The sequence below is a fragment of the Perca flavescens genome, chromosome 16 (genome assembly GCF_004354835.1).
Source record: "Perca flavescens isolate YP-PL-M2 chromosome 16, PFLA_1.0, whole genome shotgun sequence".
NCBI classification, from domain to species: Eukaryota; Metazoa; Chordata; class Actinopteri; order Perciformes; family Percidae; genus Perca; species Perca flavescens.
Genome location: NC_041346.1, coordinates 15,444,315 through 15,466,229, shown reverse-complemented (window position 1 = coordinate 15,466,229; position 21,915 = coordinate 15,444,315). Strand labels below are relative to the sequence as shown.

The 21,915-nt window shown below is 40.2% G+C and overlaps 1 protein-coding gene across 3 annotated transcripts; it reads left to right on the top strand.

The window, feature by feature from the left end:
* Positions 1-586: 586 nt before the first annotated feature.
* Positions 587-20,580, top strand: cdc37l1 (cell division cycle 37-like 1). 3 transcript variants are annotated; one of them, XM_028600940.1, is made up of 7 exons: positions 587-954; positions 2,206-2,499; positions 2,772-2,865; positions 4,927-5,042; positions 6,173-6,295; positions 6,523-6,696; positions 16,982-20,580. In XM_028600940.1, the coding sequence occupies exons 1-7, from the start codon at positions 850-852 to the stop codon at positions 17,096-17,098; spliced, it is 1,023 nt and encodes a 340-aa protein (XP_028456741.1). In that variant the 5' UTR covers positions 587-849; the 3' UTR covers positions 17,099-20,580. The 3 variants fall into 3 exon arrangements, with proteins under 3 accessions (XP_028456741.1, XP_028456740.1, XP_028456742.1); XM_028600939.1 differs by having other exon boundaries at positions 588-954; positions 2,203-2,499; XM_028600941.1 differs by lacking the exon at positions 587-954 and adding an exon at positions 991-1,055 and having other exon boundaries at positions 2,203-2,499.
* The last annotated feature ends 1,335 nt before the right edge of the window (positions 20,581-21,915 follow it).

Here is a 21,915-nt window from a genome sequence, read left to right as displayed (position 1 = left end):
TGCAGACTGTAGTTTGAGTTTTGCACATGTGACTCCAGTTGTGCCCACTGTTGTTTAGCAATCAGAAAAAACTGTAACTGTATGGATGTATTGCGATTGGTTTGATTTCTTCTTCTTCTTCTTCTTCTTCTACTTCTTCTTCTTCTTTTTTTTTATTCATAATAATAATAATACAGTAATAATAATAACAATAGCAAAATCTTTTAGTTCTCTAAATATGACCGTACAGCATTGATATTACAACAAATAAACAACATGCACACGTTTTTGTGCATGAACAGTTGATGACCAAAAAGTAATTCACAGACGAATACAATATTACCTACATGTTGAGGTAGACCATGATACTCAATTAGCATAAATCCAAATAGACGTTTTTGGGATTTTGGAAAAGGTAGTGCTGCGTAAAAAGTAAGTTACTGTAAACATCAATCACGTATATAGAGCATCCGTCTAGCTTTTTTATTTATTTTTACAGCCTCATAAAATTAGTCAAATTAATAAAGTATCAACAAGTAAGAAACAAAGTTTCACCTCACTGTCTCAGCCGAGCTGCAACAGAAGGTGGCGGTAATGCACCTAATACGCTGGTTGTTAACTGCCCTAAAAGAAGACGACGAAGAAGAAGACGGCCAGTGACTAACCTTATTTACAGGAGCTGAACTCCCCGACTTGCTGCGTCATATTCCCCAGTCGGCTTTGCTGACTTTTCAGACCGACATTTAGATCATACATATCTCTGGCAAACAGCTGACCACAGAGATAAATACTGTTTGCGGTTCTTCCAACACAGCTAGCTTTAGCTAGCGGACCCCATAGCAAAGAGAGCCAGCTAGTTGCGTAGCAGCGATGGAGTGGCTGGGTAACGGGGCTTCAATGTACCACGATGAAGAGTCGAGCGTTTACCCAGCTTCAGCAGCCAATGGCTTTAGTGGTGTTTATCCTCACCAGCAGGTAATTAGATCATGCTAGCGGCCGGGTTGTTGGCGGAAGATACATCGCAGAGGTAACTTAATGGTATTAAAATAATGCTAACTAGCTAAAGCTGGTTGGGGGTAAGTGAAGTGAGTTCATTCCAACTTCGATTGCTTGGCAAGTTAACATTAGCAACGTACAGGCTCGTATCTGTATTTCCAATAGTAGCTAATGTATTTTGTTGCCTAGTTTTCTACATGTTCTGTCATTACCTTATCAGCTAGCTATCATATTTAGCCAATAACCCGCATCGTGCACAACACCAATGTGTCCAGTCTGCATGCTGAAGTGAATGAATGCTGACCTCATGCAAACCCAGAGTTGCACAATCAAGCTAACTAACCGTATATTCCACTTTAACGCGTGGTTATACAGAAAACAGATCACTTGCTTTATCCTCATCCTGTCAGGACGTGGCTAAAATCAGCACCAGAGGGAGATCATCCATTTGTGGGATGGTGAGATTAGAAGCCACAACAAGCAGAGCAGCAGCTTACTTTCACTATTCTCCCAGGTCCTCGGTATTCTCAGACACTGACAGCTGTATGTGGTGTCTGTTGTTGACTAAAAAAGGCGTTTGGCTGTTTGTTAGCCATGATAAATGGAAACGAGGCTTTATTTTTAGCCCTCCCTGTACTAAATACAGCATGGCTGTGGTTATTAAAGCTCAAACGCTAATGGCTCTGGCGTGATTCAGAGTGAGTGGGTAGTTTGTTGGTGTCAGCTGTTCACTGTCGTCATTCTCCGACTATATAGGCCTACGTATACAAAACTTTAGGAGGAAAAAAATGTATGATAATTAAAGCTTCAGATCAAAACCCCCAAAGATAAGATTATCAGGAGGATGTTGTCAATTTGACCCCCCTTTGTGTGTAAAAGTTTTGATTTGCTTTTGTGTTAGATGTGCATATTTTCCTCTATTCTATTTATAAAGCTTATACCCTTTGTCTTCATTGCAAAAGAGAGCATCCGCAGGTTCTCAGGCAAGTCAGTGCAAACTTTCCATCAGTTTAGATTTAAACACCGAAGTGCATTAAGGTTAGCTAATTTACCTCTGGTTTTGTTGGTAAAGAAACCGAAAGTAGAAGTAGTTTTGAGGTGTACCAAACACTGTTGTAGGTAGACAAGAAATATTAGTTGCCTGCTCTAAAGCACAATGTGTATGTTATGAGTCTCTGACAGTTTCTCACGTAGTCCTAATCTCTTTTTCTTTCATTTACCTTACAGCAGTCATCGCACCTTTGTGATTGTGCCATGGCGTCACTCTGCCAGAGCCAGCAGCGCTGTTTAAAGGCCTCTATCGTCTCCAGCTGGAGACTGGCTGAGGCCCAAGATCAGCTATGCTCTCTAGGCGTCCACAGCTCTGAGTCCCTGGAACAGGAACGTGCTCGGACTCTGGCCTGCCCCACAGAACTCACGCACACTGAGGAGGAGTGGCGCCGCAAGGAGAGCATGCTGGGATGTCAGGAACCCAGCCGCAGCCCTGTGCTCAGAGCTGTTGGGAGTTGGGACGTTTTTGATAAGGTAAGCAAACAGTTTGGCTTTTTTCAGAGCTGTAGTACTTGAGTGGACTCAAGACATTTTTCTATTGTCTTGGACTTATCTTGGACTTGTCTTGGAGTTCTTGGTATTGGGACTCGGTCTCTGCCATTGGACTCGCTAAATATTGTAATGATTTATATTGTGTTGATTGTCTATTAACATTTTCTTACTCTTATTTGACTTTGTGTACCTACGGTCTACTAATCATTTAATAACGTTATCAAAAGTTAGTCAATATCTTCTCTCTATTCCAGAGTATCATCAATGTCCATAACCAACCTGTAGAAATGGATCAGGACAAGTGCAAGACATTTCTCCAAAAGTACGACCAAGAGCTCAAGTATTTTGGTAAGTGAGATGCCAAATATGAAGTTTCTTATAAGTATGATCTTCCTCAGACTAATGGTAAAAAAAGGTTTGGGTCTAGTATGTTTGTAGTTAAATAAACTCATGTCATCATGTAGCTAGGGTTAGGGTGGACCCTAACTAACCTAACTTTTTGAAAACACTCCCCTCTGGCAGGAGGCTGCGGTCCGCCAGGACCAAAACCTCATGGGTCACAAGAACAGTTTCTTCCCACCTGCAGTGGGCCTCTTCGACAAGGCCTGGGACCCCCACTGACAGTCTCTTAACCCCACACCCTCATTCACGACACATTACATTAAAGCATATCCTGAACTGTTACCCCTGGCCATTGCACATATACATAATGTGAACTTTTGCACATCCCCTGATCAATATTTTTGCACACCCTACACTTAACCATATAGCCTTCCTTCTTTCCCTTTCTAAAACAGTTACATTGCATGTTTGTTATAGTGTCTTCATACATTTTTGTAATATATCTATTCTGTATTTATATTCTTGACTGTAGCAGTACTTATTGTTTATACCCTTTTCATATGTTTATTGTATGCACCAAATACACAAAGACACATTCCTTACAAGTGAAAACATACTTTTTTGGTAATAAATATAATTCTGATTCTGAGCTATTCCACTTTTTGCTTGAAGATTGTAGCAGGTTTAGGCAGGATTTCTTCTCCAGCTTTACTGGAAGAGATCACATTTCGTTTTCATGTGCATACCTGAATGAAGTTTTATGTAGGAATTTTAACACATTACACCCAACTGTGGTAGAAGAAGGCAAGTCACCTACTGTTTTACAGCAAACTCCGGTTGGTGTTTTATCCAAATGATCCTTACTTTGTATGTAAATGTTTGTGCCTCTAGCCAGCCAGGTAGTTTGTACTGCAAACTACTATACTGTTCTGGACGAATGTAAAATACAGGCTTTCTTAGTGTGGAAGCAGAAGTGCTGTATAGTTTAAAATCTTGAGTAGAAAGCAACACGCACACCACTTCCTTTGTCTCCTCTGTGTTGCAGGGAATTAATTCTTCCATTTCCAAAAAAGACAGAAAATTCCCACACACACATGTCACCTCTGCATTGGTTTATGTGGTCGGTCAACGTTTCGGTAACAAGGACCTTTCTCAAGACACATAGTAGTGACATAGTGCTTAAATACAAATCATGATGATCCACAGCTATTTTAAAAATAGGGCTGGTATTGTTCAAAAATGTTCGACACCTATACCGTGACTTTGATACTGGTTCCTGCACGATACTTTTTCCGATTCCAATTTCATAAAATCCATTTTAACAAAAAGGAATTGCATTATACATTATTGCACAAATCTTTTTATTTATTTTTCAGCTCCTACTAAGTGAGCCCGTCTGTGTACAGTAGAGTTTTTCATGCGTGTCTCTACGACGTGTTATGTTAGACAGCCAATCATAAACATTATTAGATTTTGGTAGAAGCATGCTCCATGCTTATTGGCTCACTGATGCTGCAGAGATTTACTCCTTAGGTATTGAAATTGGGAATTGAATGACAAGGCATTTTTTTATACTAAAGAGGCAATTCGGTCAGTGCTTAAAAAGTATTGAATTTGGTACCCAGCCCTATTTAATAAACATGCAAAATACATCAGTGGGCTCCACAATCTCTCTACATTTTAAACTACTGCAACCATGTAAACACATGCACCATCTTTTGCTCTTGCTTATCTGCATATTTCAATAAACATGCAAAGTTCTTTCTTTTTGGAAATAGTTTAAAATGTTACCATGAGAAAGCAGGCACCAATTACTCACTTCTCATAAGGTGTTCCAATTATAGATAAAATGTTAAAAAATGTAACTACTATGTACAAAACTCTCATACTTGTTTGCTGTAAATATTTCTGACATCTATTTTATTAACATAGTAACATTCTCACAAAACAGTAGCAAGCAACTGAGTTTTCTTTGACCGTAGTTTAACATGCAAAATCACCCATATGGTCTTTTTTTTTTATGTCTTCCAAAAACAATAGCCTATATGCTTTTTATCCATTTGTCAGGTATGTTGCGGAGATGGGACGACAGTCAGCGGTTCCTCGCAGACACGCCTCAGCTCATCTGTGAGGAAACGGCCAACTACTTAATTCTGTGGTGCATGAGACTACAGCAAGAAGGGGTAATGTACTGAAAGGATCAGGCCGGAGTTATTTCATCTTTTTATTTTCAACAATAAAACCTATAGTCTGTATAGTCACAGTCTAATATACTTAATGCCTCTGTAGCAGAGAACTAAGTTTCTGTCAAAAAACAAATGAAACAGATACGAGCTATCTAATTCCAGTGGGTGGCATATTGCTTTATGATGATGAACACGGCCAGTGTAGTTCCTCTTAGCTCGTCAAACTAGAAAGGCATTGTAAACATGGAACCACGTGTCTGAACATGTTCACTCTGACATTGAAAATACAGTTGTTGGGTAGTTTTAGCATAAACTCCCTCAGTGCCAACCACAGTATTACACTTTCTAATTAAGAAATGGCCTTACCTGCTTTGTTAGTGGGTCCTGATTTTACACTAACGCAGTGTCACACAATATAAAGGTGTTGGAAGTACAGAATTTACCAATGTGCTGTCAGTGCTTAACCTGATGAGCCAGATGGTTCGTTAACACAGAACCATCTGAGAAGCCATCATTGGAAACTGTTTGGAAAAGGGCATGAACTTGGCAGGTGGATGAACCATCTGCCTATTACGTCTACCATTGTTGTTTTGAACGAACCGTCACAGCCGTCACACACACCTAAACTACGCCCGTAGATTCCAGTAGCTCCTTAACGGACGTTAATTGGTTCGGTACACTGGTAGTTCAGACAAAAATGCATTACTTCAAGCCTGACAAGATGATTCAACAAGATTTTCGTGTGATATGTAGTCCCGCGATTCTTTAGTGATCGCCTGATATTGCGAGAGTCCAGCTGCTGTGCAAGGTAAGTCAACGCTAACCTCTCTGTAGAAATCTTTTTTTTTTTTTTTTTGAGGTGCTTTGCCACTGATAACATGCACACTGATGATCCAGTGATTTTACACTCCTACGTAGCTGTAAACACACCATATGCAACAGCACATGCTGCATCGATGAATTCATCGATAGAATAGAATTCAATCATTTTAAAGCATAAGTGATGAAACATGATTTTAAAATAGTGTATCGAGAAAAAAGTGTTTATGGTTCGTGGACAGTTGCAGAGGTTAAACAGATGGCTTATTGAGACACACAAAACCAGTGATTGGTTTTGTGTCCTGCAGAAAGAGGCACTGATGGAGCAGGTGGCACACCAAGCTGTAGTGATGCAGTTCATCCTGGAGATGGCGTCGAACTCTCAGCAGGATCCTCGAGGCTGCTTTAGACAGTTCTTCCATAAAGCCAAAGTAAGACACAAGCATCTGATTAATACTGTGTGTGAATGCACTGCACCTTCCTTTGTACCTACAGTATCTGTGGCTTTAATTCTGTTGTATGCAGGAGCATATATATGGCAAGGCTCTATGCCTAATTAAAATTTAAAAAACAAATTCCCCCTCAGAAAATATTTTCATTTTTAAGCTATGTTTTGTAACATATTTTTCCTAATATTGTTGCCTTGGTTGCTGTGTAGGAGGGACAAGATGTCTACTTAGAAGTCTTCTATACAGAGCTTGAGGCCTTTAAAGACAGAGTGAAAGAAAACGCATTCAAGTCTAGAGGTGATACACCCAACAACGTCGATCAACAGAAAACTATCACAAACTGCATACTCGACCCCAAAGAAGCCCTGGACTCTTTACCTCCAGTAAGTGCTCCTTATCTCTTTTTCATAGGTTGTTGCCGTTACCTCCCACAGCTAACTAACACACAGCAGGTAACGTTAGCCTACCATTACCTAGTAATGTTAGCTGGCTTAAACACGGTTACAATACTGACAGCTAAACGGTGTAAACTGTGAATGTATTTCACTGGAAAGGATTCCAACACTGGGACGTACAACAATCTGCAGCTAAAGACACAGAGGAGACTAGCTGCACTTTGAGACAGCATGAGCACTACGCTGTAAACAACAGAAGGGACTTGGTGTTGCGTTTGGGTACAGCTCCGTAAGCCTGTGTTGCGTTCATAGTTGTTGTGAAATACCATCTAGTGTTTCTTCTTTTTGTCATTTAACAGCAAATGACTGGTGAAAAAAAAGTGTTTAGAAGTTATTGTAATTACATTTTAAATAACTCATTTAAATTGAACCATTTGGCCTTAGCAATAAACAAGCTTTTCTTTCATCTTAAATTTTGTATTCATGTTTTGTTATTTAAGATAAAATACTATTTCAGTTACACTCTTAATAGGACACATCTGCTGTTTTGCACAGTTTATACAAATAAAAGGTTCATTTCATTCTGTTTAAAAAAAAAATTGTGAGAGTATCGTGAACTTAAAATCGTGAATTGAATCGTGAGTTGAGTGTATCGTTACATCCCTACCTGTGATTATGTAGAACTCCTAAGGTTCATCTTCAGTTTGATGCTGGAGCATAAGTACTCATGTTCTATTTCTTAGTGATATCATTGTGTAAAAAATAAAACAAATAGCTATTTAGTAAATGGTGACAGGTAAGGACCTGTGGCAATTAGGAGAACCTGGAGTAAAAAACAAGTTAACACTTCTGGCCACAGGAGCTGCCAAAAGTTGGATTTCTTCATGCTGCTGATGTTATCAGTGAGACAGCCTTTTTGTTGTCTTCCTTAATTTGAAACTCCAACTTCTGCCATACAGTAGAAACTTTATAGTACATCCTCACTTTTAGTTTTACTTGACTCTGTCAAATGTGCTCGCTGGTGTTGTGATGCCTCAAGCTAAAACTTGGTAATCTAGCAGTAGTGCGAAAGGGAATAGACAATAAATCTAATTTGTCAGGCATCATGATCTCCACCATAGTGGATATTGTCTCTTTTTTTCCGTACTAAAAAAAACCTTGTCTCAAAAAAGATTACATCACTAGCAAAGCAAATCAAGTCAAAATCGTTAATCATTTGAGCATAAGCTCGCTAGGGCCTGCTCTACGTGTAGGTATTAAGTCTGTTGTACACAAATCAAAAATGGGTTTAAATGGGACTTTGGGTTATGGAAGCCTAGGAAGCAGGCGCATGGCGCCGACCTCCGCTCACTAGCTTGCTGAATTTAGCCTTCTACCGATTCTTTAGTGAAATAATTTTACACTATCCCTGCTTCTACAAGCGGTAACACTGGAAGTGAGAACATGCCACCGAAAAAGAAAGAAGGAACAACAACGAGGGAAGATAAAAACCGTCTATGTCCCGCACCGTGACCTATGGCGTTTTTCCATTACATGGTACCTGCTCGACTCGCCTCGACTCTACTCGACTCGCCTCGACTCGCTGTGCGTCCGTTTTCCACATAGACAGTATATAATGGACCAATAGACCCCGTTGCTCTGGACGGAGACCAGTGAAGGCTATTAGAAGCACTTTTCCGGTGATGGCCAGCTTTACTGCGCAGCCTCCAACTGAGAGAATGTGACGTGAGCAACGTGTCTGGAAGTCTTCTGGTAGCTGTGCCAAGCGAAATCTCAATCATTCCCAATCTTACAGAGACGGAGAGTGTAGGTGTATGTAAGGAGATAACCTGGGCACAGGCTAATTACTGCTAACTAATATGCTAGTTAACATTAGTAATTAAACCTAAACAGCTCATGTAAGTCGAAACTGCCTGCGAGCTTCTCCTGTACTATACGGTAATTCCTCTACTATGCAACAGTAAGTCACTTGGTTATGACACAATTGTTAGCTTATATTTACAAAAACGTCTGCTACGGAGCCATAACGTGAGGTACAAGGTAATGAAGCCTTTTATACATTGTCGTGCTTCTTTGGAACTAAACAACGGACAAATAGAGTCTTCAAACATTTCTGATGTAAAGTTATTCGCAGTCAAGTGACATAAAAAAAAAAATGCCGGTCAGCGGAATGCTAACAGGAGGTGATGGCCAGTTAGCAACAAAATGGCGCCATAGATAGCTCGAGTTCTGAAGCGAAGCTTACCCCCTTGGTTTTCCATTGCAGATTTTAGTATCGCCTCAGCGTGGCTGGTCGTCATAGCGACTGCCGTGGGCGTGGCTTAGTAGCTTGCTTTTCCCATTGACATATCCCCGACGGATTTCCTGGTTCTCCGTCTCCGTAAACAACATGATATCAAAGAGATGGTTAACGTTTACTGCTCCAGATTTCCCACCGTGGTCACATATATATGACTCTAGAGTCGCTACTCGCTTTGTTTCTCTCACATATATATGACTCTAGAGTTGCTACTCGCTGCGGAGATAATCGCCGTCACTCTCTCACTTCTCCCTCGCTCACTAGCTCCCCACACACACACATACGGCGACTCGACAACACATGCACACACCAGCGCACCAGTATAACCATCAGGCCACTTGTATGCTAGGGAGAAAGCTCTGCGTGGAGCCTCTGGCAGCAAAAAAACACCGCTGGCTAAACTATTTAAAAATGCCGTCTCTCGCTTGCAATGCAGTGATCAGTGACACTTCTTTCCAACCAATCAGCAGCCTGCAGGGTTTCACGTCACCTTCTCGGCTCGCCTTAGCTCGCTTGGAACCTCGACTGAGCAGGTACTAAAAAAAGTACCTGTTAGCAGTTACCAGGTACTTTTTTTCGTAATGGAAAACCAAAAAAGTAGAGTAGAGTTGAGGCGAGGCGAGTAGGTACCATGTAATGGAAAAGCGCCACTAGCTAACAACCCCCCACAATTGGGCTCGGCAACCGACGTCACTGCGCGGTGCAATCTGGGACGTAAACAAGAGGATGCCGCCATTTTGTGAGGCCACAGTTACCATAGAGAACAGAAGTTACAGTTACAGTTACGTTACAGTTACACGAAAATAATAGTGTAGAAAAACAATGTTAAGAAGTCGACTAAAAGAACAAAATGTACTACAAACTTTTACCGGACACAAGAAAACGTTACTTGGAAAAGATGACATTGATCGGAAATCTGGATCCGTATGAGGTGCCTGCAAGAGAATGTACTCGAAACCCAGACGATTTACCTCATTCATATCCGAGATGGAAAAGGGGATACAAAGGATTGAGTCCATGATTGAGGGACGCTTGACTAGACTTTCTGAAACGATGGAGAAAATTGTCAGTGATAACAAAGCCATTGGTAACCGAGTCAAGTGCGTCGAGGGAAAACAGAGTGAGTTTGATGACTCGCTAACTGCCTTGCAGCGTGAGCTGGATGACTACAGGAAAAACACAGGGTGAATTGAGAGAGCTGAGGGAACAACTGGACGACCAAGAAAACAGAGCCCGCAGAAAGAACTTGAGGCTGGTCGGCTTCCCAGAAGGAGTGGAGGGGAAGGACACAGTGGCATTTATACAAGAATGGCTACCCAAGATACTTGATATGGACAGGGACATTTTCAAACTGGAGCGTGCTCACAGGTCCCTGTTACAACGCCCAGCAGACGGCGCTAGACCCCCCGCCATTGTGATCCGGCTCCTCCGCTACTCTGACACGGTCAAGATCATCAACGTAGCCCGGGAAAAAAGCTCATTGCAATACGGCAATTCAACCATCATGATCTTCAGAGACATGTCTACAGCCCTGTACAAAAAGAGGAAAGCCTTTGTTCCACTAAAACGGAGACTCAAAGAAAAGAACATCACTTTCAGGCTCCTACACCCAACCACCTTTTCGATGGACCTTGAGGGAGGGCGACGCACCTTCACAATGCCGCAAGCTGCTGAAAATTACCTGAGGAAACACCACCCGGACGTGCTGCCCCAGGAATAACCATCTTCCCGGATACTCTGGACCAAACACCTCGATCCTGTCTCATGTCGTACCAGAGGGACCACTCTCCCGGAGGAGATGGAATACAGACAGCGAGGGACGGATAAGACTGCCTCTGGTTGCCCGGAAAATTCCTCCTCACACCCGGCGCCTGTTTTGTATGGTCCCGCCTGGCCGCAGGATCTTCGTATTTATCCCGATCTTGTCCCTTCCACGCGGGCCTCTTGCTCTCTTGGGGGCCAGACGGACGTTTCCCTCCAGCATCACAGTGGTCGAGATGTAAAGTTATTATGTGAGTTGTTTACTCACATCATGGATCCAGTATGTGAGTAGTTAATGGGGCACACATGCGCCCAAAAGGTCTATAAAATACTCCAAAATGTTATATTCACCATGGGCAACATCGGAACTGTTATTATATACTGTGAATTAATGGTGATCCCCTTTTTTTTTTTTTTTATATATGCCTTTCTGCACAAATATAATTATCACTTTCTTTAATCTTACTATACATAGTTGTACAGAACAGAGAATAGTTGATTAAGTTGCTAATACTAGGTGGTGTTATCATGAGGTACTGTTTTCATATACCACAGTTAAGTTGTGTTCTCACTTAAAAGGTTGCGAATTTATGTTATGAATAGGGTTAAATGGCTAGCAGATTACTTAACTTTAAAGGAGGATTGGCTCAGTTTTACAATGCAGCAAAATAGGTTATAGCTGCATTAAAAAAGCGTCAGGAGGAATAGGGGTTTGGTACTTCCTCAGTTGGGGAGGAAGAAGGTCAAGAGGGGGACTATAGGGTTTAGTTTGACTTCATTCACACTTCTTTTTTTTTCTCTTTCATTTCCATGTATCATCTATTTTCAATGGACAAGAGATAGAAGTGTATCTTCCAGATGGGACAGCGGCCAGCTGCTCTAATTGGTTACCTCCGACTGTAGTTACTTTATGGGAGAAATAGATAAAGGATATGACAGCTGCAGTACTTAGATTCTTAACATGGAATACCAATGGCATCAATAATCCGACAAAACGCAAGAAGGTACTTAATTTTTTGAGAAACCACAGAATAGACATAGCTCTACTACAGGAGACCCACCTAACGGATGCAGAGCATGCCAAACTGACACGTCAATGGCAGGGGCAGATCTTTTATTCCTCCTTCACATCCCAATCTCGAGGTGTGGCCACATTGATTGGTAAAAATGTCCCGCTACAGGTGGATAATATTGAGAGAGACAAGCAGGGAAGATACCTGATACTTAAAGGCTCCATAGCAGGTGAATCTATCACACTAGTTAATGTTTATGGCCCAAATTATGATTGCCCTCAATTCTTCCAGAGTTTGTTTTTCACATTCACTTGCCCTCCTAGTGAACTCATTATAGGTGGGGATTTAAACTTAGTTTTGGACCCTTCCAAAGATAGGTCCTCCTCAAATTCCAAAACCTGTTCTCAAGCAGCTAAGGCACTCAAAAAAGAAATGGCAGATTTTAATCTTGTAGATATATGGAGAGTTAGGCACAAATCGCTGCTCGAGTACTCTTTCTACTCGCATGCTCATAAAAGCTATTCTAGAATTGATATTTTTCTCATTCATGCTGACGGAATCCATTTTATTTCCTCATGTGAATATTTGGTCATGACTCACTCGGACCATGCCCCTCTCATGCTCCTGATGGCTCTAAAGACCACCACCCGTAATAGCAGGCTATGGCGATTCCCCACACACCTGCTTGTTGACGCAGATTATAATGCTCTTATAAGACGCAAGATAGACAGTTTTCTTAGCATTAATAAAGGAACCGCCTCGCCCGCCGCTGTATGGGAGTCCTTAAAAGCCTATTTGAGAGGTGAAACTATAAGTTATGCATCATGGAAAAAAAAACATTACATGATGAAAACTAACACACTTGAATCAGAGATTAGGAAACTTGAAAAGACTCATAATGAAATGACCTTTCATCTGCTGAATAACAAAAGAACCGAATACAACACGTTAACCACTCGGGTGGTTGAAAATGCCTTGGCCAGAACTAAACAACAGTATTTTGAACATGGGGATAAAAGTGGTAAACTATTAGCCTGGCAGATCTGAAAGCTCAAGATGCATTCCCTCAGTTAAAACCAAAGAGGATGCCACGATAATCAATAATCCCAGACTTATTAATGAAACCTTTAAAGATTTCTATCAAGACCTTTACTCCTCCCAGGGTGTAGATACTTACAAAATGAATAACTTCCTGGAGGGTCTGGCTGTTCCGGGGTTGGCTGCGGAGACACGGGATAGACTAGAGGCAGACATTACTAGGCAGGAAGTTTTAGATGCAATTGGAAAGCTTTCAGCAGGAAAATCGCCAGGGCCAGATGGATTCCCAATGGATTTTTATAAAACCTTTGCATCTACCCTACTCTCACCTTTAATGGAAATGTTTAAACATGCAATTGAAATCCGCCAATTACCTAAAACTTTAGAACAGGCACTGATTACTGTTCTGCTAAAACCAGGCAAAGACCCAAAACTCTGTGGCTCCTATAGGCCCATAGCCCTCTTGTCGTCAGAATACAAGATATTTACCAAGGTTATAGCTACCAGACTGGAGAAAGTGATCCCTAGCCTTTTAAATAAAGACTAAACTGGCTTCATTCAAAACCGTTTTTCCTCCGATAACATTTGTAGGTTTCTTGATATTATTCACTGTGCCGGACAAATTAACATGCCTGTCGTTGCCCTTTCTTTAGACGCCGAAAAGGCATTTGATCACTTAGAATGGCCTTTTCTTTTCGCAGTCTTACAAAAGATGAACTTTGGCCCCAACTTGATAAGAATGATACAGATGCTATATCTTAACCCGGCAGCAATGATACAAACAAATATTGATACCTCATCTCTTTTTTCCTCTCTCACGTGGCACGCGCCAGGGCTGTCCCCTGTCCCCGCTCCTCTTCGCGCTGGCGGTAGAACCGCTCGCAGTTGCTGTTGGAGCACACCCAGCCATAGAGGGCATTATGGTTGAAAACGAAAAACATATCATCTCGCTATATGCTGACGATATTATACTGTACTTGACTAATGTGGCGTCATCTCTCCCTGCCCTTTGTACTCTGTTGGATGAATATAGCTGCATTTCTGGGTACAAAATAAACAAACATAAAAGTGTGGTAATGCCTCTAAACCCAGCTGCCAAAGGATTATCGAGGGGAAACATTTCTTTTCATTGGGAACCCTATAAGCTCTGTTATCTTGGAGTACAGATACCCAATCAACTACACCAGATTTACTCACTCAACTATGAACCCCTGCTTAGAAAAGCGGAAGCAGATTTGGAAAGGTGGAAGTCTTTACCTATATCCCTGATTGGACGAATAAACTGTATAAAAATGAACATTCTACCTAAATTCCTTTACCTATTCCAATCCCTTCCAACTCCAATCCCCAAAACCTTTTTTAAAAAACTGGACAGACTGATTTCTAGATTCCTGTGGAATCGTAAGGTTCCCAGAGTAAAACTCAAAACCCTCTGTCGCCCCATTGAACAAGGAGGTCTAAACCTACCTGACTTTCAATTATATTATTTGGCTGCACAATCCAGAGCTGTTTGGACCTGGATTAAAAACTTAGAGCATCCTCCAGCCTGGAAACAGATCGAACAATCTCAAACAGCAAAAATATTGTCAAGCATTCCATTTATTCACTCCTATCACAGTCAAAATTGTTTTACTCAAAACCCAATGATAAAACACACATCTAAAATATGGCATGAAATCAGAGCAAAGTTCCAAAGTGTCCGCGCAATATATAGGTCTACCCCATTCCATTTTAACCCTGTCCTACCTGGGGCACTGAGAGATGGCATTACCAGAGAATGGTATAACAGAGGCATATGTACATTTGGACATCTATATGAGCTTGATAATCTGAAATCCTTTGAACAACTGAGAACCTCTTATGGGCTCCCCTCGGCACATTTTTTTAAATTTCTACAAGTTAGACACTATATTAGAGTGCAACAGGTTGGGAAACTCACCTTTTTAGAGGATTTTCAAATAGAGAGTATGATACAAGACAAGCATAATCCTAAAGGTTTTTTATCCTATGCCTATAACAGACTCATGAGCCTCGCAGAAAACAACACTCTTAATGCAAAAACTATGTGGGAAATAGACATTGGTCAGGCTTTTGAGGACTTTGAATGGGAGGAGATTTGTAAGAGCTCCCAATCATTCTCCTACAACAGTAGACATAAACTCTTGCAGTTTAATCTTATTCACAGGGTTTATCTGACACCTCAGCGCCTTCATAGGATGAATAGTAGCTACTCGGAATACTGTCCCAGATGTAAGGTTGAGGCAGGTACTCTTCTACATATGTTTTGGACATGTAGTGGTCTGGAGCAGTACTGTAGAACCATCTTGGACATAGTTAAAGCGATTGCGGGGGTGGAAATCCCAACAGACCCACGATTGATGCTGTTAGGGGATCTATCAGTTTTACCAATCAATGCGAGAGGCAACACTTGCTTTATCAGACTAGCCCTGATTGCAGCTAATAAATGTATAGCCATTCACTGGAAAAATGCGGAGTCCCCTGGGGTTTCTTTGTGGCTTAAAGAGCTTTCATCATACTTAACGTCAGAAAAGATAATGTTTAATCTTAAGAAAAAGCAGTCCCTCTTTGATGCATGCTGGGGAGGATTCGTAACCTTTCTACGTACTAAAATATCTCCTAACTATGATGCCCAGGGTCAAACTTGAAAACTGTGCTGCAGTGTTCTTAAGGGAGTTGCTGGCACTAGTGTGTGTTTGGGGCTTTGGTGTGGCTCTAATCCACCCAAAGTGTGGGCAAACTGCCGGAAGGTTGAGTGTAACACAATGCTATATAAGACAACGATACAGTTTCATCCAAGCCTGCTCCTGTTAGTACGTTTATCTCTTGTACCTACAAACCTCTGTACTTTTTATCCGTTGTGTTTTTATTTATTTAATTTTTTTTTTGTGGACAACTGTGGATGTGGCATCAGTATAATAATTGCTATCCTAAATTAACTTATTTGAATCACTTTTATTTATTTAATTATAATTTTTATTTTTATTATTACTAGGACTCCATTACATTGTTGTTGTTGTTCTTGTTATTGTTTGGAAAACTTTCAATAAATATATTGTTAAAACTATAGTGCGCAACTATTTTATATTAATGACCGTCTGTTACATTCAAGCCATATAGTTGAGACAAAGCCAGTTAAGCCTATTAGCTCCACAAAACACTCTGTATTTCTCTCAGTATGGCTATGTTTACAAAATGGTGTTGTCCGGCGACATTCGCACGCAGAAGCTCGAGTGATGCGTTTTACATCACAGCTGAGAAAGGACAACAGCAGCATTCCGCTTTGGAGACAAAGAGGACATCAAAATTACAAGATAATTAGCTCTTCTGAAGAGTCCATCATGCTTTTTTAATCCTCTGTGTTTTAGCGACTGTGTGGAGGAGGGGTGGGGGTGCAATGACCGAAGGCTTGAGTCATGTAGATGCCTCACTAGTGTTGTTTTCATTACTCAGAACTCAGCAATATGGCTTTAACCTGCATAATAAATAAATGAATTAATGTAATATATTTTTTTATTAGGAGGAATTACAATTGTGTTCCTCTTTTCTACTAACTTGGTCTTTGTAATTGAAAGCTTCTTGTAAGTGAGAGGGAGTGAGTCCTCCTCCCCTCTGTTGGCCCCACAGCTTGACTAGCTGCCAAACATCTACACAGAAAGGAAAAAAAAAAAAAAAACATCCTCTCCTTCTCCCAGAGAGGAAAGATGGCGACCTAGGTCCTCCTTTGTGCTGTGTTTTTTTTCTCTTAGCATTTCTCTTTGCCTCAGTTTTAACTCCCAGTTAATGACTAAGGAGTGATTGGAGGAAAATACGTTCACGAGAAGTTGTTCTTTATAAATAAAAGCACACGTTTGAGGCCTCCAGATTTGTTTTAGTTAATGGTTAAAATCTCTGTAGAGGAGAATTTATGAATTCGCAATCAAAATTCTAGTTTCAGCTCAGATTAGGGCATGAAATGTTAAATAGGCTGCGTGCAGTCACATAACCATTATAATCCTCTAACTAAGCAACAGTAGGTTAATCCCACAGAGTCTATCTCCAGCTCCATTTAATCCTATTTTTGATTTCAATTTGTGCACGACAATCCTCACCTGTCTGTTTTTTTGATTGTCATTGGACCCTCTTGTCTTCCTCTCCTCACTAGGTGGCAGAGTATCCTATGAAACGTTGTTTGGAGGCTGGACTGTGGACAAGCACAGTGAGTTGGACAAAGAACGACGCCACAGAAACGGACGATATACGCATGATGGAGACTTCCTAGGGATTGTAGGATTGACCCCTGCTTTTCCTCCATCTCCATCGCCTCCCCATTTAGGAACAACCTGAGTTGTAAGCCCTCTTCACACAGCAGGCTAGGCTGAAAACACCAGTGCAGAGCAGGAACAAAAGGAGGCATGATGAGTCTTTTACGCTGCAGGAAAATGTTTTTTAAGGCAAACATTTCTCAGTGGTGTCGATTTTATGCCACTGTGGTTGGCCTCTGGTGAATTGGTTCCTGCAGTGTCTCTTGTCAGCTAAATGCCATAACCCTGGTTTTACAGATGACTATCCTTCAAGCTGGTGTTACTTTTTATTTCTCCTAAAAAAAAAAAGAAACATCCTTATATGGAAGCATAACAAACTGACAAATTGAAAATTAAATCCAGACAACACAAAGAATACTAAACCAATAAAGTCTTTGGGCAGTTAGGTACCAAATCTAATGCCTAAAGTAGGACTCGGGTCAGAAGACATCTGCGGAGTATTGTTATAGCTGCTTAAAATGAATCATGAGAAGCAGACTAGACTAGATGGTCTGGACTAGACTAGATGGTCTGATATATTGTGCTTGACCTTTTAGTAATGCAAAGTATCTTAAAGTAACATTTAATACTACCTGATGTGCTAGTGTACAGTAACTACTGTAAAATAGAGAGAATGTGGTCGATCAGCAGATACGATCTATTGAATAATTTGATTATGATACAGTTTACCTGAAGGTGAAGCCGTGGTGTTATGTATGGAAGACTTTTCTCTTGTCACTTGTCATACCTTTTATATTTGGTAATAACATACATGGCCTCACATCTTTTTATTATGTTTTCATTGGTTTACTAAAAGCTAGTCTGCTAGATGTATGCTAATGAGTAAAGAGCAGTTTGTGTGTGTTTTAATGGCACAATGTGTGAATCTGGAAACTAATATAGTGCTTCAGTTGTGGTTACTTGGATTTGTGTTTTCTCCAGAATTTAACTCGTTGGTCTAGAATTAAATTACAATCAGAAAGCAAAACATTTTGGTTTAAAAGGTCTTGGGTCAGATTCACCCTACAGGCCTTGGTTTTTGCAGCTTTTAGACTCACAGCTGATATGCATTTACACAGTATGGGTTTGCACACAACACGCAGGTCTCAGGCTCATTATCATGAGAGGATAAATAATGCAATATGTGTGGGTGGCTAAGTCAGTTAGCTGGCTCAGTGTTGTCTAAAATGAGGGACAGGGATGCTTCAAGATGGAAGCTTTTGGTGCAGAGGTTTCAACTTAAACTTGGCTTTTGTCATACATTATTGTGTCATTACCTGATTGTTGCCATTCCTTGTTGTGCCAGAAAGGCCATAACGAGCTGCCTCTTTTGTTGCTCAAGGTATAATAAGAGTTGATGTTTGGTTATCTTTGAACACTTTGCTGGACGGCAGGAACGTAAAGGTCGGAGCATGTTACAACTTCAGGAGTGGGAGAGTTGATTGTAATTTATGCATTTCTTGAAAGACGGCCTTTCCAAAAAAAAGTATTCAGAGTGTTGTCTGGGGAGGCTTAAAGAGGCAATTACTGTAATTTGCGTAAGTAATCAGACTACCTCTTTTACATCTACCATTTACATGCATCTTTGACATTTAATCAATTAAATGTCCAGTCCATATAAAACAGAAGATGACAGTAATAGTTGTTCTTCATTTGGCTGCATTTGCTCATATTGTCCTCCTCCTGTCCTTTTGTGGACAGAAATTATTCAGCCTTTCAGAACACTAGTCAGGCTTAACATAGACAAATAATGAGCTTAAGACAACAGTGCATGCTTTTTTGTATGTGAGACAATATAACAACTCAGCATATATAACATGACAAAGCACTCCGATTTTGACGCAGAAAGGCGTTATAGAGGGACAAAGTCAGCACAATTTTATGAGGATATTTGGGACAATCTTAGTGTAAATGTGATTTCTTTTTTTCTCCATATCCTGATGTTATCTGGGTGCAAGAGGCATGGTAAATGTAAGGTGTAAAGAGGACACTCACTTTTGCCAGTTTGGTTGGTTATAAGTCATTACCTGAATTATGTTCTTCTTATGAATTTTTTTTTATCCGGCATTGAGATAATCAAAGCCTCAAATTTCAACTGGCACACAGGTGATGGTAATGAAAGGGTTTACTAGGCCTGCATTGGCTTTGTCTATTTATTTCTCTGGTTCGGAGTACAACTAGCTTACATTTTCTTTACCAGCTTGCCATCTGGAGCATCCAGCATCTAAAACCAGACCACAACTGCAAGTTTCCTTTTATCCAAGTGTTCTGTGCAGACTGAAGTCTGTGTGTTGGTTAATAGTTCACAATTCTGGGATCTACACCTGAGAAGGAGCTCAAAAGCACTGGTATTGGGGGGGTCTGATTGATCCACAAAGACACTATTGCTGTATTTTTGTGTGCAGAAAGGAACTCTGCATCTGAATGTTTCCTGCACTTTATATGTCTCTGCCGTTTATTCTTCCTCCATAGCATATTTTGATTTTGTCACCTTTTTTTTTTTTTTTTTTTTTTTTTTTTTGCTGTGTTCCCAGTCATCCAGAATTGAATCAGAAATTCTGTACATTTTTATTTTACAAGCAGGCTTTAGATGCACTTGTTTTGAATTGTATGACATTTTGTTTTACTTTTTGTATTCTTTTTGCTGACTTTTTGTTGTCGAGGCGTTCAAGGGAGCTTTTGCCAGATTTATCAGGCTTCCAATTAACTGTCCCATTGATAATAATCTTTATTGAACAAGAAGGAATCTACTGAGCAACACAATCAGTTAGATATTTACTGAAGACTGTGGAATTAAAGTTACCATATGATGCATTAAAGCACAATACATGTGTTTATCACATAAAGCTACCATGTGATGCATCGTTGATTCTGCAGTGCACCTGTAATTTCACTATCAATAATTTCACAGATTTATGTATTTATTCTCTGCACAGTGCTGGTGTTGGGCAGTGCACATATAAGAAGAATCATAAATACCATACACACAAACTGACGTATTGTAAGCAGTGAAGCTAAAGCAATGTGCTGTGGTGGTCTTAAATGTATTTCCTTTTTTTGTCCACAGTGACTTATCAACTATGCAAAACAATTGTATGGCTTACACTGTTGTACTAAACCTGTGGCCAGTGTCCATGGTGTCTCAACATCCTAAATTATTTAAAGACTATCGCTAAATTTGTGACTGTGAGACTTAGTATAGGAATTTCAGTCACTTAGCCGTGAGCTTTAGGAAAAGTATACACTTCCAATTCACAGTAGGCTGCTATAAGATTTGGTTTCTCTTGCCGCTGTAAAAACTCAAATATAAAACTAATGCTCAATGTTTGTGTCTTGTCAACTGCTACAGTTATTTGTAGTCCTGCCGTAATTATACAAAGGGCTCATCTGGCATGAAGTTGAGTTGCATTGTGGGTAACCGAGGCACCAATAAAAATGGGGACTACTGGGGACTCCCGAATACTTTTTTCTTTTTACTTTTTAAGTATGTACTGAAGCTGCCCTTACAAGGTACGTACTCTTGCATGCAGTTTGCATACAAATGGGAAATACTCCTTCATAACATTGCAATTTAAACTTTGACCCTCATGCTCATTTATGCTGCACAAAGGATTGTGGGTCAGAATAGCCAGAAAAGCATGCTGGCTTGCATACTGCAAATTATGTGTGTGTGACTGGTGCGCATTCTTGTAAGCTTGCATTGGGTCATCTCGTCAATTTTTGAATTAGCAACTTAATTTTGACCCTTTATCCTTTTATAAAGTCAAAGCCTTTACCCTAAGATTTACAGGAGATGTCACGCCTTGTAACTTCAAACAGATAACATTTTAAAGAGTATCCTACATCAATTTCAAAATTATACTTCCAGATTTCTCTGTTCACCAAGTCAAACAAATGTATAAATTACAGCTGTTATAGCATTGCACAATATTAATGGGGCTATTGTGTATGAGAACTTATTTGTTTTTCTGATAATACCTAAGCTAAATATATTTCCTTAAATTTGAATTAAGGATTTTTTTTATCGGGGTACTACTAATTTTCATAAACCTGTTATTAAGTGTTGCAATAAAGAACCGGTATGGCAGCTTTACAAGACAATGAAAAATGAATGTGCAGCTATGCTGTAAAATAATATTTAAGGGATGGTGGCACAGCTGAAACTGTGACTAGACTTGCCTGCAGATATTTTAATAAATTTTGCCTTACTGCTAATACATTCTCAAATATTATTTATACATTTAGAAAAACTAAATTATGTCCAACAAACATCTACACCGATGATAGATGAGAGATGATACAGTAGATACCCAGCCTAAACAGGCCAAGACCATCCATATGCAGATGGTCCACACAAGTGTGAGACCAGATTTCCAAATTCTAGGCAAACATGAAGTATAAAATATTCTGCATTCCTTCATACTTAACATATATTAAATAAACTGATCTCATAGTGCATTGTATGCATGTGTTATTCAGTCTAGTTTGCTTCATTTCCCAAACTTTATAAATACAACTAGCCCATAATTTGCCACGGAGTTCAACTTCTTATTTTCATTAAACCAAAAGAATTCAGGATTTTTGTTCTGCATTCAGAGTGGGCTGAGACGGTCTAAGAGCTCGCTGAAGCTTGCACTGCCACGTCCTGCAAAACCACACCCATCCAGGTGAAATGCCAAGTTTAGGGAGTACCATTTCTGCTTGCATACATTTTAAAACTTTTTTTAAGCTGTCTGTGATGAGTCTGACTCATTCAGGTGTTATAGAAAACTGTCTGTTTTAGGGACAGGGGTGT